This window comes from Anguilla anguilla, chromosome 4 (genome assembly GCF_013347855.1).
Source record: "Anguilla anguilla isolate fAngAng1 chromosome 4, fAngAng1.pri, whole genome shotgun sequence".
NCBI lineage: Eukaryota > Metazoa > Chordata > Actinopteri > Anguilliformes > Anguillidae > Anguilla > Anguilla anguilla.
This window is the reverse complement of record NC_049204.1, coordinates 6,961,543-6,977,231: the sequence shown is the minus strand read 5'-3', so window position 1 is coordinate 6,977,231 and position 15,689 is coordinate 6,961,543. Positions and strand designations below refer to the sequence as shown.

The 15,689-nt window shown below is 49.0% G+C and overlaps 1 protein-coding gene across 1 annotated transcript; it reads left to right on the top strand.

Annotated features, from left to right (window-relative positions):
* The first annotated feature begins 1,781 nt into the window (after nucleotides 1–1,781).
* On the top strand, nucleotides 1,782–14,499 carry tmem59l (transmembrane protein 59-like). Its single transcript, XM_035416329.1, has 8 exons — nucleotides 1,782–2,092; nucleotides 4,070–4,181; nucleotides 4,987–5,081; nucleotides 5,923–6,075; nucleotides 10,463–10,571; nucleotides 11,313–11,427; nucleotides 11,904–12,021; nucleotides 12,343–14,499. The coding sequence occupies exons 1-8, from the start codon at nucleotides 1,928–1,930 to the stop codon at nucleotides 12,499–12,501; spliced, it is 1,026 nt and encodes a 341-aa protein (XP_035272220.1). The 5' UTR covers nucleotides 1,782–1,927; the 3' UTR covers nucleotides 12,502–14,499.
* Nucleotides 14,500–15,689: the final 1,190 nt, after the last annotated feature.

The window sequence follows — 15,689 nt, the reverse complement described above, 5'->3', positions numbered from 1 at the left end:
AGGCATTTAGCAGACACTCTCATCCAGAGTGACTTACACAACATTTTACACAGCATTTACATCATTTTTACAGCTGGATAAATACCTTAGCAAGTACCTTTGCTCAAGGGTACAACGGCAGTGTTCTACCTGGGAATCGAACCTACGACCGTTAGGTTACAAGACCAGCTCCTTAATCCATTATATACACTGCCGCCCAGGACAGCCTGCACCATGAAATGGAAGGCTTCCCTGCAGGGTGTGTGTGTGTGTGTGTGTGTGTGTGTTCTGTCAAAATAACTTAGACGGTAAAATGTGCAGTGTTAATTCAGCCCTAACAGACTTTATGTAATCCAGTAGGGACCCACATGTAAAAGTTAATTTAGCACTGAATATTTCACGGTGAAAGAGAGTTCAGTACAACATCCCAGGCCACGCAAAACGGTGAATGTTCAGCATACAGCTGATGATCCCAATTTTTATTATTACATTATTTTTCTACTTTTGGAGCCAAACAGGTAAAATCACGCCATAGAAAGTATTTGTGAGTGCCTCCGTGGTGATAATTCCTGCACTGTAATGCTTAAAATGTTCGAGAGCTGGCAGAAACCGGCAACCCACATCATGTGGTTTGCATTAGGATACAGCGTGTCTGTAGTTCCTGACTGAAAGCCACGTGAAATGTAACTCCCGGCGAAAAAATAACATTTGGATACATGTTTATCGCAACTGAATATTTGAGGGATTGTGTGCGGCTAAAATCTGTGCAATATCTTTCTGACTATCCGTACGGAACAGATGTTCTAACCGCCAGGTGTGCCGCCTCACTCTTCGGCTCGGCGTTTGTGCATCATACAGTTAGCTTCCTTCTTGCTATTGTGATGGAGATCCTTGTGTAGCCTACCGAGACACCGTCCGGTACATGTACAAATGACATCAATCACACAGAAGCCTGCATTTACCAAACTGGGGGGATTGGCACTTCCGTAAGATTCAACCGTACAAGATGATTTTCAGTTCACAAAACTTTACAGCTTGACGCCAGCAGGGCGCGTGGACCTATTCCAGACCTGCCCTTTACCCCCCTCCTCTTTCCAATAGCTCACGTGCTGGGAGCAGAAACCACCGTATCCCCCTGGTAGCTCTTTCTCATCAGTCTAGTTCTATATATACGTGCGCGTAAATTATTTCCAGTATTTTTAAGATAAGTTATCCCTATATTGAAATATAGCACACGGCGAATTCCCTATTTTGTTAATTGCATGTTCGCAGTTTCACAGTGTTCTGGGTATCATCGAAGTCGTTCGTGATACCTTCAGCAGACAACGGGTTCTTGCGAAAAATGATAATTTAATTGGATTGCGTGAGCTAATCCGTGTTGCGATTTCCTACGGCGCGCGCAGCCGATTATATTGGCCGTCAGGTGTATATCCTCCTGTTTTTACTGCACGTTTGCTCAAAACGGCGGCTCTATGCGATGAGCCTCCGGAGATGAGGTCATCAGATTCCCGTTGGGGTATCTATTGATGCAGCGCCTAGAGTATGGAGGCAGAAATATGGATTTTCACAAACCTTATAATTCTGCTGGAGAATAAGCAGCAGTGGGTTTCGCAGTACGGCGAAATTGAATTATTTTTCCATTCATTGTGCCGGTGCGCAAAAACATATATAAACTGTAGGCCTACATAAAGAGAACTTGGTGCGCCCATCTCGTTCTCTACCGCAGTGTCTTGCATAGTGAGAGAGAGAGAAAGGACCGAAGGAGGGAGGGGGAGGGGGGGGGGCACGTGCGTGATGATGTTCGGAGTGACGACATCGCGGACTCACAGCACAAGATTAGTAGAGCAGGCTGTTACCGAGTCCGAGCGGCGGCAGTTCACAGAGCCAGAGAGCCCACTAAAGCGCCAGTGCCAGCCGATACTGTGGGTTTACAAAGTCCAGCTTCGCGATGCTACAGTTCGGCGGCAGGGTGTGCGGTGTCCCCGTTCTCGTCTCGCTGATTCTGGCGGGGCTGGCGGCCGCCTCTTCCGATCTGTTTGATAACGACCTAGGCGACATCAATTACTGCAAAAAGCAATGCCAGATCACCGTCAAAAACAAAAGCCCGTCTAAAGTAAGTGACACAAATACGCATTAAAATGATTCGTATTCGTAAATACGTAGGCTATCTATTACATAATTGTGAGTTTGCAGACAGGCTTATATCTGACGTTTACCGTTAGTTCTTTGTCGTCCTGCATGGTATTAAGAGTAGCTGGATGTAGAATGCGTACTGGTGTTCGAAGCTGTTTTGCGCTAAAATGTTGCAGTGCAATACTAATTTAACGGGAAGGGCATCCATTTTCACGCAAAGACTACAATCGGCGCCAGCCGTCGTCCCATTTTCGGTGCAAATAGGTGGATATCATTTCATAATCAGTATGTCAGACTATCTTTAATCAATTAATCGATCCCTGGCCGACAATATCTGTCCACCATTTCCAGTGGCCGTTCTGCACATTGACAGTGTGTCGTGTCGATTATGGCTTGAGTGCGGTGCGTTTTATTGCATTGAATTTTATGACGCATTTAATTTTCTTGCATATCACCCGGTATAAAATACGAATTCTGGGTTTCTTCCAAATGTTTCTTCAAACAAGAAGTGATTGCAGTGCGTTAATATTGCCATCACCAACATATAGGTAGCTGATGCTTGCATTCTCTCCACCAGCAAATGCTATTAGGTCGTTTAAAATTGCGGAGAATACCCTACAATTATTCGTCTGGTACTGATGCACCACGGTCGTCATTTTCTTTTTTCTAGCTTTCTATGGTGTCGAAGACATCTTTATCTGTCGGCCCTGTTTACGATGAACGGCGATGCAACAAAAAATGTCAGTGAATACAACAACGGTCTTTTTTTTTTCTTTCGAAAAACAGGATGTGATCGCTGCCAAAGGTGGCCGAGAAAACAGCGTTTGCATCTTTCAGGTGTGAGGAACTCACGGCCGTTAAAATTCAGCTGTAATTAACGGTAGAATGGCCATTTTATGTGGATGCAGTTCCTCGATGGCTCAGGTGTGGTTTCGAAATCACGCGCACCACTGAAACGAGCCGTTAAATAAATATATGGCAGTAATGGAAAAGCAATATTGATTTACAGGCGGTGTAGTGTACGTCTGATTAGCTTTCAGTTTAAATAAATGTAAAATTAGCACTGTAATGGTGTTCGTGTTCCCAAACAGATGTTCATTGTTGATTTTAAACATGTGACCATAATTGCCAATGCTGTTTGACTAAATAAATACCTATAAAAATAGAACGGCGAATCACGGCATAGACAATAAAAGGATGTGCCAGAACGCCTACAAGTGGACTGGAAATGTGCTGTAAACTGAATTGGTGAAGTGTATAATACAGTATATTATACAGTACAGTAAGCCTCCAAAATCCTGCGGTTTGAAAGGGGGTAATTTCAGTCTCCCCTTTGTCATCCATATGGGGGCGCTGTTTTCTTTGTATTTTTTTTTTTTTTTTTGCTAGTCAAATGATACCAATAATGCTTTTGCTTAAGGGTCTTATTTTCAAGTCAATGAGAAAGCATACCATTTATCATATTTATAATATAACGATGAGAGCGTCCCCATGGACAAAATTAACATATGAAACCGAATTTTTACAATTAATCTGAACCCGATACCGTAAACAAGTGCTTCAAATGACCAAACAGTACAGTGGAGACAAACAGACAGACTGGATTATCCTGAGCAATGTAAACTGAATATATATATATATATATATTTAATGTTGGATGAAAATGAATTCACGAGGAAATCTTTGTGTTTTGTCTCATGGAGATTGTGCAAAAAAAAAAGTGATACGACGAGAACTGTGATGTAATCGTCAGTGCTGTGGGGTGTGCGAAAAACAAGGAATGCCTCTCATGAGCTCAACAGCACAGCTGAGCGTCATCACTGCAAAAAGCGCCAACGAACCGATCGCAAACTCCACACCGCAATAATTTCAGGCGTCTCAGGTTTTCACGGCTTTTTAAAACTGGGCCGTTTGCTCGCGCTTTGCCGCACCTCTGACTCAGCGCTCTGTTTGTCAGCTGCAGGACACCGTACTGAACGCCTGCCACCGGGGCTGCCGGCTCTTCTCCATCTGCCAGTTTGTGAACGGAAACGCCGGCTTCAACACCAGCAGGGAGGAGTGTCAGGGAGGTGAGGCAGCTCGGCAGGCCCGGGTTGGGGGAGGGAACGGTTTTTGGGGGTTGGGGGATGGGGGCCCGGTTGGTTCACAGCTGCCTTGTTGGCTAACAGCTGCTGCTAAGGTCAGGGTTTACCTCCGCAATCTGGACCAGAGAAGGATCCCCCTCCTAGCACCTGCCTCTTCCAGCCCAGCTTTTCTCTCTTACGCAATCACAATACACCCAAGCTGCAATTCCTGCATTATACATACAGACATATTCACAGTTCCATCTCCACGCTAGAATAGTACCACTGGATGTGTACTGGACGATGGACAGTGTGTCCCTTAAGTCATGGTGAACTGTAGTGTGACACATCCCCAATAAGTGCAATGCTAATTGCTGGGCTCCACGATAACATTTTCCCCAAGGAGCACATGTACTCGTAAGTTGAAAAATTTAGGAGAACCCTAATGCACCCCAAATTCGTAGATGTGCTCCTAAATTGTCAGGTTTCACTGCTTATGTTAAGGTCTAATGGTAGCGTTAGATGTCACCTAGATGAGGAAAAAGTAAAAGAAATTCCCCACCACGTCCTTTAAACTGTGGACGGTCATAGTTAAAGCCTTACAGTTAAGTCTTAGTTAACTGTAGTGTGACAGACAGATCCATCATTGACTGAATATCAGTGTTAAGGTCTGATGCTGCTTCCAGCCAATGGCGCGGACGCTCACGTTGTTCTGTGGCTGCTGACGGGGGGGGTGGAGGTGTTGGGGGGGCGGCGGATTTCGGGGGGGGGGCGGCGGGTGACTCACGGTGTCGTCGCCGTGTCTCCGCAGCGTGCCAGGAGGCGTACAGCCGGCTGCTGGACCAGGAGGCCTGCAGCACGGGGTGCGGGAACCAGCCCACCGAGACCGAGAGCATGAGGAGGAGGGTGAGTCCCGCCGTCGCCGCGGGTTACGGGCCGCGCGCGGGCAGTTCAGCTAAAGCAGCGGTTTCCCGCCGTTTCGGATCCAGGGACCCCCCCCCCCCATCAGCCAGAATCAAGGGCATCCAGTGGACCCCCATTATAAGTTGAAAAGGGCTATCGTTTTATTAAAAGTTTTTATATTTTCCTAAGTCTGGTTACGGTACCTTCAAGAATCCCCAGGGACCCCCCCCCCCCCCCCACAGTACTTTCAAGAACCCCCAGGGGACTGCAGACCCCCAGTTGAGAACCCAGAAATTCAGTCCATGAATCAAATCTGATGAATAGTGGCATCTATGAACAGGTTTTCATACCACGCTTCACAGGAGATATTTTCCAGATGGAATCAATTAAACAGATTAAAACGCCTCAATTGAGACAATCCGGAAAATGACTCACCTACCGCCTTAGAAGGTGATCGGATGAGTGGGAAAATGGCAGGTTGAGGAAGAGGATAGCTGCAGACAAGCAGACGCTGGAGAAAGTAGGCCAGCATTCTTAAGAGGGGCTGGGTGAGTCAGGTCCTGTGCGTGGATAGTTACCCACCAACATGGTGCATAAAGAGTCTACTGGCTTGCAGTTTTTAAAAAAGAAATTCCTAGACCTGTTAGAAAAAGTCAAATTAGATCACTGCAGTATCAGTGTATGTGTGTGTCAAATGTTTGCAGAAAAAAAATGTCTTCGTGATGCGTGATATGGGAACCAATCTGATTTCCCCACGGAGGGACGGTAAATGTTCGCTATTGTGACATCACGGTGCTCCTCCCCCTCTGCCCCCAACTCCCTCTCTCCTCCTGCGTCGCTCCAGCTGAAGGCTATGACCCGCCGGACCAAGCCCGTCTCCGTCATGGAGGCCGTGTCCAGCTGGTGCAACGACATCGTCAGCTCGGCCCAGAGCTTCATCTCCTCCACCTGGACCTTCTACCTGCAGGCCGACGACGGCAAGGTGGTGGTGTTCCAGGTCAGCCAACCCGAGAGGGCGGAGGAGGTGGGGGAGGGGGGGGCGGAGGAGGTGGTGGGGGGGGGTTGATGGGCGTCAGAAGAAGAGGAAGTGCTATTAAAAGTAATCGCGTCCAAGCTCAACTCGCCAAGGGTGGTGGGGGGGGGGGGGGGGGGACTTCCTGTTTATATTATCTCATTAGCGGGGTCGACCTGGTGAAGCAGCTAGGACTGGGAGCTGGAGGGGGAGGGGGCTGGGGGGGGGATGTTAAATCCATTAATGAAAAGAAGTAATTCTAAGAGGCCTTTGGGTAGGGGGGGGTCAGAGAAGTAGAACTGCAAAAAATAAATAAAATGTAAAAAAACGGGCTTGTAGAATTTTCCTTACTTTATGTGACATTCTGAGCAGTGAGCGATGCGGGTGTGTTTTATCGACCGGGGTGCTGAGTACAGCAGTGGGGGGGGTGTGATGTGTAGAGAGGGAGCGGTTTGGGGGGGGGGGGGCGGCAGGGAGGCGCTGCACTGCCACAGTCTCCTCCGACAGGGCCTGCATTTAGCAGCGATCTCTGGCAGGCTGCCACGGGCTTGAAGGATGGACTCCGTATGAAGAAACAGCGAGGGAAGAGAGACCCTCCTAAAAGAGGGGGGGGGGGGGGGGAACAAAAAAAACACCAGGCTGAGCGACAGCTTCAAAAAAAAAAAAAAAAAAAACGAAAAAAAAACCCCCTAACAAGCTGCCTGTGTAATACAAATCACCATGTCAGTACCGAACGAGCTCGAGACTGCGGACACGAGCAGGCGGGGGGGACACCGCTGCTTAGACACTGCTGAGAAGAGCTCGCTGCTTCAGGGGTGGGGGAGTGTGGGGGGGCTCCTGGGGGGTGGTGGGGGTAGGGGCAAGCCCAGGGGTAACTGCTGGGGTAGAACCACATGTGTGAAACGTGAAACTTTTCTGTTGTTAGAAAAAAAAACAAACAAAAAGAAAACACACTCTTAGCCGTACCGGGCTAAGGAGAGCGGACGGGACGCACTCAGGCCTGGGAAATTAAGACAGAGGTGTACTGATTATCAGGGTCCCGTGTGTGGGCGTTAGCACGCTGGCATGTGGAACAAATTAACCCCCCCCCCCCCCCCCCCCCCCCTCCTGATTTTTGTGCGGCACTGATTACCACGGAGGTGGGTGGGGGGTGGGGGGGTTCTCTTTGGGACGAGGGATTCCGCCGGGGTCACTGTGATGTGGAAGTCCTGGAGGTGGCATTGTGGGCACATTTTGGGCTGGGGCCCTGGCGCTAATCGCGGGTGGACCACGGACCCTTTCCTCTCCTTTAGAGCCGCGAAAAACCACACGGGGGCGGGTTTTCGGTGGGACGTCAGCGGGACGGGGGCGGGCCGTAACATATCGGGGGGGTGGGGGGGGGGGGGGCACGGACGCCACTCCCGAATCCTCGCTTGGCGGGATCCTTGATCAAAGCGCTCTCCTCCTAATTGCTCCAGGCAAGCCACCTGTGTGTGCGGGAAACCAACCCTGGTTCTTAAATTTATTTTATTTTTTTTTTTGGGCCCCTGCACCGGTTCCCACCAGGGACCGATCCCTACCCCTCCCGTGCGGTGGGCCAAGATCCAACCTCGCGAACAGCATCTCGGCGGTGGGGGGTGGGGGGGGCGGGGGGAGGGCTCCATTTTGACATCCTTTAGGGCTGGTGGGGCTGCGGCCTCCTCCCCTAATAGTGTTTATTCGTCTCGTCCATTCTTTCGCGGGCCCTCCGTTGCAATCAGGGGGGACTCAAGCTGTTTCCCTTTTGCGCGGCGGGGCCCAGTAAACAGACCGCGGCGGCGGCGGCGTGGTCCCGGGCTGATTGGGAAGAGAGCGCTTGTTTAGAATAAGGCCCGGTGTCTTGTTTAAACTCCCTGCGAGTTCAAATGCGCGCAGCGCAGTTAGTTTCCTAACGAATGACTAGGGTGTGGGGGGGTGGGGGTTGGGTTGGGGGGATGGGGGGGGGACTAGGGTAGGGGGGTGGGAGTGTCCCAGAAAAGCAGAAAGCCCAAGTATGGGAAATTAGATTGTTTCTAATTTGGTAAGGATCTCTCTCTTTAGCTCGCATGGCTTCTAAAAGGCAGGCGAAGCACCTTTGGCATTTTCCTGCGATAATGCGTGACAGATGTATATCAGGTCCTGCTTTCACTGATGGTAAGATTCCTCCAGTCTGTGGTCAATATGTATTCACTTTTTACTGAGTTCTCTGATGTTTGCTTTTCTTTTTTTCCAAAACCCCCCCCCCCCTCCCCCCTGCCCCTGTTACATCTGGATTCAATGCACCGGGCAAGAGCATCACCAACAATAAAATCAAACGGGGGAAAGGGCTGAAAAAAACCCCAAAAAAAAAAAGAACCATGACAGTTCTGTCTGGAGATTCCTTCTGTGCCCCTTTAGTTTTTTTTGTTTGTCGCGGGACTAAATAGCTTGTTCTGCGTGCATTTTTGTGTGCTGTTTACGCATCATCTGTCCAGCCCGGTCGTTTCGTCTGCCGCGGGAACCGCCCCCCCCCCCCCCCCCCGAGTCTTCTCTGTTACTCCTGGGGTTACGGATTCTGATCCTGGTCTCCAAACGGGCGGTCGGTCGGTCGTTTGGTCGGTCGTTTGGTCAGTCGGTCGGTCGGTCGGTCGTTTGGTCGGTCGGTCGGTCGGTCGGCGGAAGTGCGCTTAGCGCTTTACCGCTGCCCCCTCTTTAACGGTGATTTTTTTTAGGAACGTGAGTTTGTGCCGTTGTGCTTCAGCGCGTTTTTAGCCGAGGGCTTCGTTGAGCCGGCCCCGCCCCCATCTCAGAACCCCCGTCGCTGCGACCTGCCGACCCGAACACAAAGCCCACGTTTATTTTTTTTGCGGGCCGTAAACATCGTTTTTTTTCCCGAAACATCTGACGGTCGGAGGGAAGGAGGGAGGGGCAAGTCGTCTGTTAGAACACTGCCACGCGGCGGCTCGTTCTGATTGGCCGAGCCTGGCTGGCTGGCTGGCTGGCTGGCGGGCGTTCGGCTGTGGGTTCGCTCTGGCTCCCTGACGCGGTTAGACCTTCCCCTGTCACTCTCCCCTGTCGTTACCACGGGCCCTGTTGCTGGAGAAGGTTAAGCGGAGGGGAGCTAAAACTCGGTTTTAATGAGGTCTCCTGGGGGACAGGCTAACACAGTCCCCGGTAATGAAGGGGATAATGGCGGCCATGGTCTCCGCGGCAGGAGCAGGAGATGGGACAGAGGGAGGAGGAGGAGGACACTGTTGTTAGTGTGTGTGTGTGTGTGTGTGTGAACGTTTGTGTGTATGTTTGTGTTGTGTGTGTGCGTGTGTGTGTGTGTTTTGTGGGTGTATGTGTACGTGTGTGTGTGTGTTGTGTGTGTGCATGTGTGGGCGTGTGTGTATGTGTGTGATGTGTGTGTGTGTGTTGTGTGTGTGCGTGTGTGGGCGTGTGTTTATTTTAGGAAAGGCCTCTTAGTTGCGTTTTGAGGCTCCTTCTCCAAGTCAAGTGTTCCTCCAGCCGCACTGTGAGAGAGGGAGAGAGAGAGAGGGAGAGAGAGAGAGAGGGAGAGAGAGAGAGAGAGAGAGAGAGAGAGAGAGAGAGAGGGCTGACAGACAAACAGGCCCGGCAGAAAGCCCCAGGGACCCCGTCGGGGGACGGGACGGGTGTGGCAGGGGGACAGCGGGGGTCCGTTTTAATGAAGGAGGAACGACGGGGAGATTCAGACCGTCACGCAGCTGGGCTCAAACGTCCCCTTCGCCTCGTCAGGCGCACGCCCACATCCTGGAAACGATGGCATGCGCTTTGGGTGTTTACTCTTGTTACTTTATTTCTTTTAATTATTTCCACAACATCCCCCACCCCCACCCCCACCCCCTCCCATCTACTGGTGCCTGATTGCTTTCCATATATTTCCTTCCCTCAGTGTTTGTTTCTTTCCAATCATTTCTCTGCTGGATATTCACTTTGTTTTTTTTTGTTTTTTTTTAACAATTAGCCATGTAGCTAGCAGATGCTCTCTTTGTACAGATTTGTTTGCGTTTTTACATACGATCCATGTGTACACTGGGATGTTCAGGTTAAGTTCCTTGCTCAGGGGTACAGCGTTTAGCCTGATCTCTTTTGAGGTGCGTGCCCAGTTTGCAACCCCCCCCCCCCCCCCACAAAAAAAATCTAGCCTGGATTTTAAAGAGTTTGTTTTACTTTTAGCCAGATTGAATATTAGTAACGTTGTCGGTACATCGCATACGTCAACAGTAAAAATGTTCAGTGTTGATTCAACTGTAACTGGATATTATTTCAGTCCACGACGGTTCAGACGTTATCTGTCGGAGTTAATGGAGTTAATGGAGTCTGTTCCTGTCCCAGTGGCTGAAGTTGATTTGATGCTCGTTCCCCTTGTCAGAGCCAGCCGGAGATCGAGTACTCGCTGCCCGAGCTTCAGGCCCCCAGGTCCGACGTGGCTGACAAACCTTGGCCCCCGGTGAACCCCCACACGCAGAGACCCCATACCGGTGAGCGCCGTTTCCCAGACTTCCAGACAGACTGGTGGGGGGGGCCGTGGCGGGGGGGTGGGGGGGGCAGCGTGTGCCGCTGTGACTCACGGTGACTCTCGGCCCGAAATGAACGGTGACGGCTTGCGGTCAGCTGCCCTCTCTCTGTGGGAGCCGGTGGAATTTATGCCGAACGGGAGCGGGCTAAGCACTTCAGCCCAGGTCACACAGTACAGCTAGCGTTAGCATCAGCAGGCAGCTAGCGTTAGCATCAGCAGGCAGCTAGCGTTAGCATCAGCAGGCAGCTAGCGTTACCATCAGCAGGCAGCTAGCGTTAGCATCAGCAGGCAGCTAGCGTTACCATCAGCAGGCAGCTAGCGTTACCATCAGCAGGCAGCTAGCGTTACCATCAGCAGGCAGCTAGCGTTACCATCAGCAGGCAGCTAGCGTTACCATCAGCAGGCAGCTAGCGTTAGCATCAGCAGTTAACCAGTCTCAGTTAACAGCTATCGTTAGCGTTAGCGGTTAATCAATAGCACGTAGCAGCTAGCGTTAGCATTAGCCATTACTACCACCATTAGAAGTCATCGGTAACAGCTAGCATTAGCATTAGCCGCTACTACCAGCATCAGCAGTCATCGGTAGGAGTTAGCAGCTGGCATTAGCATTAGCCGATACTACCAGCATTAGCAGTCATCGATGGCAGATAGCGTTAGCCGGTAGCAGCTAGCGTTAGCGGCTGTGCGTTCCCGCCCTGTGCAGGCGCCAGGCAGCGCGGGGAGAAGGCCGCGACCCGGGCGGGGGGCAAAGGGAAACACGTGAGCCAGCACGCCGAGGACCCCGCCGCCGAGCACGACTTCCTGGGCTGCATGTCACGGTAAGAGAGCGCGGCGCCCCGATTAACCCCGGGGGGGGGGCACCGGTCAGCGGGGTCAAACGTGTGTCCCCCCCCCCCCCCCCTCGACCCCGTGAGCAGTGCAGGCTAACCCAACGCATTTGGGTTAGAAACTAGGAACAGCTGAACTTTATACAGAATATTATTATTGTGAATGAATTTCTTCCTTATCATAAGTATTACTTTCTATTTAAAAAATGGCTTGTCTATTGATTTAGGATACATTATTACCTAAATGATTATTACTAACAATGGCTGCTCCTTCAACTCAAATTTTATTGTATTTTTGTAATGCCCCCCTCCAAATGATCTTTCTATCAACTTCCTACTGCAACCCCTTCCCCCCCATTCCTGACTGTCTCTTCCTCCTCTACCTTTCTCTCCCTGTCTCCTCTCTTCCTCTCTTCTCCCCCCGCCCCGCCCTTCTCTCTATCTCTCTATCCCTTCTTCTCTCACAGTCGCTCTGGGCTGCCTCGTTGGATTCTGGCCGCCTGCCTCTTCCTGTCGATCATGGTGATGCTGTGGCTGAGCTGTGCCAGTCTGGTCACTGCGCCCGACCAGCACATTAAGACACAGGTACACGACACGCTGTGCCTTCACTCTTGGCTCCGCCCCCCCCACATCCCCACTGGGTGAAAGGTAAATCCCAGCCCCGCCCCTTTTATAAGGCAACCAGGGATCAAATATTTATGTCAAACCACTAAACTTCAGTCACAGTTTCACAAGGTTATACTACTCTTTGGAAACCAAATCTTATGCTCAGCTCAAGGGAGATTGGGGCCTGTTTTTTTATTTTTTATTTTAAATGCAGCTCATTTGGGTCGTTTTACTGTATTTGTTTAGGTTTAACTGTCAAGCCCATTGCAGCATGACTAATACATAGGTTCACTGTTACAGTTGAGCATCAATGGAGACAAAGAGTTCCTTGAGGATGTCCAAAAGGTCACCCCTTACCCTCTGCCCCCTGTGATTGCTGTGGCCATCAGCCAATCAGATGAAGGTGAGGAGGCGGGACCACTGCCAGTGAAGGTTGACCTGAACAAGACCGTTCTCTGAGGGGCCAGTGAGGTCCTATGGGTGGCTGTGGGGTGGGGGGGCTGGTAGTTTCCAATACTCCCTCTCTTTGTTTTTTTTTGTCAGGGAGATGAGAACACACACAGACACACACCGTGCATACTCATACACACACACACGCACACGCACACACACACAAAGACATTTTTTTAACAAAAAGGCATGGCACCATTCTTTCACTTCTGTTTATGGTTGAGTCTTGTTTTGAGTTGTAGTTTCTCTTGTGTGCCAGTGTCATAGAGTTTAAGCCTCTGCCCTGTGAAAGGGAGGCCTGTCTACTTTAGTAGAGTATTCATTTTCCCCGTCGCACACATGCTAGTCCTCAGCCCGAGAAGCTTAACAGTATGCTGAAAAATTATCTGAAATTATGCTGGGTAATGCACACGGGCATGTAAATATACTTAATAGTGAGAAGGGGGCAAATTAATCAATAAAGCATAACATCAAATTGTCAAACTTCCACACATTTTCGAAACCACTTGTAATGTTCAGATCAAAAGAACCAGAATTCTAACGGAGATGAGAACTATTTGTCTTCTCTCTCTCTCTCTCTCTCTCGCTCTGTAATTAAACTTGTGGAATTGCTTTGTGATTCATTTCGGTTTAAGAAATCACCGAAGAACGGCCAGATGTTTTTTGAAAAGCGATCACGTAAAGCGGTCCAGAGTCAGGCCTGAAACGCTATTAGCTGGGCGCACGTTGCCCTGATGCAACCTTGTCTCCTTTTTATAATCAGCGGTGTGGGTCTTGCGTGATCTAGCCTCATTGGAGCCCAACAGCAGGTCCGCAGTAGTTTCCAAGTTTGCTGAAATTACTCTGTTATGTGACAAACCGAGCCCATTCTAGCATTGTATTCTTCTAACGTACTGGTACCATCTGAACAAAAAATGTACTCTTGACCATCTCCCATGAATGATTTTTGAACAATAATAGTTGTAGTTTTCCTTCACTGGAAAACTGCTGACTAAAATTAGTGAAAAATTAAGAGGAAATATTGATTATTTTGCGGCTTTTGTGAACCCCCAAGCCACTGCGAGGCGTGGCACTTTGGGGCTTTAATTATCATACAATTGGGCGTGTGCTTACTGCCCCCAATATCAACTCTCAGTGGAATCTACTTATTTATTTATTTATTTATTCTTTTATTTATTCGTTGGTCAATAAATCGGTTACAAAACAGAGGAGTTCCGGCTTTCAAAATGTCAGTTAGATTTTTTTAAAAATCAATCGGAATGCTTGAGGTGCACTGGCCATCTTTGCTGACTTCAGCCGTTGGGCGTCTGTGTTCCACGCCTGACGGCATTAGTCTAGAAGAGTCTCATCAGAAGCGTGACGGAGGGAAACTGAAAGGGAACTGGGGGCGGTATACTGCTTTTTATTTGTCTGTTTCTTTGCTCTTTAGATGTACCATCGTACTAATTTTAGACATTTTTATATGCTTCTAGCTTGCGTACGTACACACAAGTCCACTTAAGAGTAAACCCAATGCCATGCATAATATAGCGCTTTTAACTATAGAGGTCCGTTATTACACACGATGAACGCTTTTGTAACCGGGCCAAAGTATTGATAAGTTTAAAAGTTATTTTCAGTGCCGTTAAGATGTCCGGTAAGGTTCTATCTTCTATCTTCCGTCTGGTTTTTCTTTCCTTCTCAGTGGGCGGCAACAATGCATGCTTGTATGTTACAACAGTTTAGCTCTACAGCACATTTCAGAATGGCAGGAAAACCAGTAGACTTTGTGATTTGTGTGTTTCTGCTATTTAAGTGTTGAGTAGATGATGTAATAATCATATACTTTTCTAAGAAACAAAAAGAGAGCTCTGTCTGAAAAGCCATCATTCATTGTCAGTTCTGGTCCGAACAAGGTCAAGGTTTCTGTTGGAAAACAACGTAAATAGAAAAAAAGGTGCGGTTCCTTTTTAACTATGGATGTTTTCAATTAAATGATACAAAAATAAAGTGTTTTCATGAGATAAATGCGTTGCATTGTTGTGTTGATTGTGTTTTAATTGTTTTCTAATTAAACTGTCCATGAACGAGTGACAAGCATTACTGCATACAATAAGAGCATTTATAAGCCATAACAGATATTTAACACAGAATTGTGATCACTGGGTCTCTACTAAAAATTACAGGATATAATTACCTGAATGCTGCATCGAAGTATTTGTTTCAGACATCTGGGAGCACGCTGTAACCCACACCTTCCAAATATCACCAATAGAGGGCGCACATAATCCATCAAAATTCACATAATAGCCTCCATTTCTTGGTTTATTGTTTTTGTCTGCTTTCTGCTATTGGGCAGACGTGCACATTGGATTAATTATATAAAGCAAATACATGACAGTAGTGTTTTGATTCATGTTTATGCGTGGTCCCCAGATATGTACACATTTCGCAAATGTGTTTGCAGGATCAATTTCCATAAAAGGATTACGAGAAATAATGGACTTACTCGCAAAACCCCCACCCCCAGGAAAATAAAAAACAATGCTTCCAATATGCGGTGACAACGTTTCCAGGCGCATTCAAGAGGAGGGTGGATGGTACATGTCAGCCTGTGCAGGTTGAGTTTCTCTCTGGACCCAGAGGAGGGTTGATGGTACATGTCAGCCTGTGCAGGTTGATTCTCTCTCTGGACCCAGAGGAGGGTTGATGGTACTTGTCAGCCTGTGCAGGTTGATTCTCTCTCTGGACCCAGAGGAGGGTGGATGGTACATGTCAGCCTGTGCAGGTTGATTCTCTCTTTGGACCCAAAGGAGGGTTGATGGTACATGTCAGCCTGTGCAGGTTGATTCTCTCTGGGCCCAGAGGAGAGTTGATGGTACATGTCAGCCTGTGCAGGTTGATTCTCTCTGGGCCCAGAGGAGAGTTGATGGTACATGTCAGCCTGTGCAGGTTGATTCTCTCTGGGCCCAGAGGAGGGTTGATGGTACATGTCAGCCTGTGCAGGTTGATTCTCTCTGGACCCAGAGGAGGGTTGATGGTACATGTCAGCCTGTGCAGGTTGATTCTCTCTGGACCCAGAGGAGGGTTGATGGTACATGTCAGCCTGTGCAGGTTGGTTCTCTCTGGGCCCAGAGGAGGGTTGATGGTACATGTCAGCCTGTGCAGGTTGATTCTCTCTGGACCCAGAGGAGGGTTGATGGTACATGTCAGCCTGT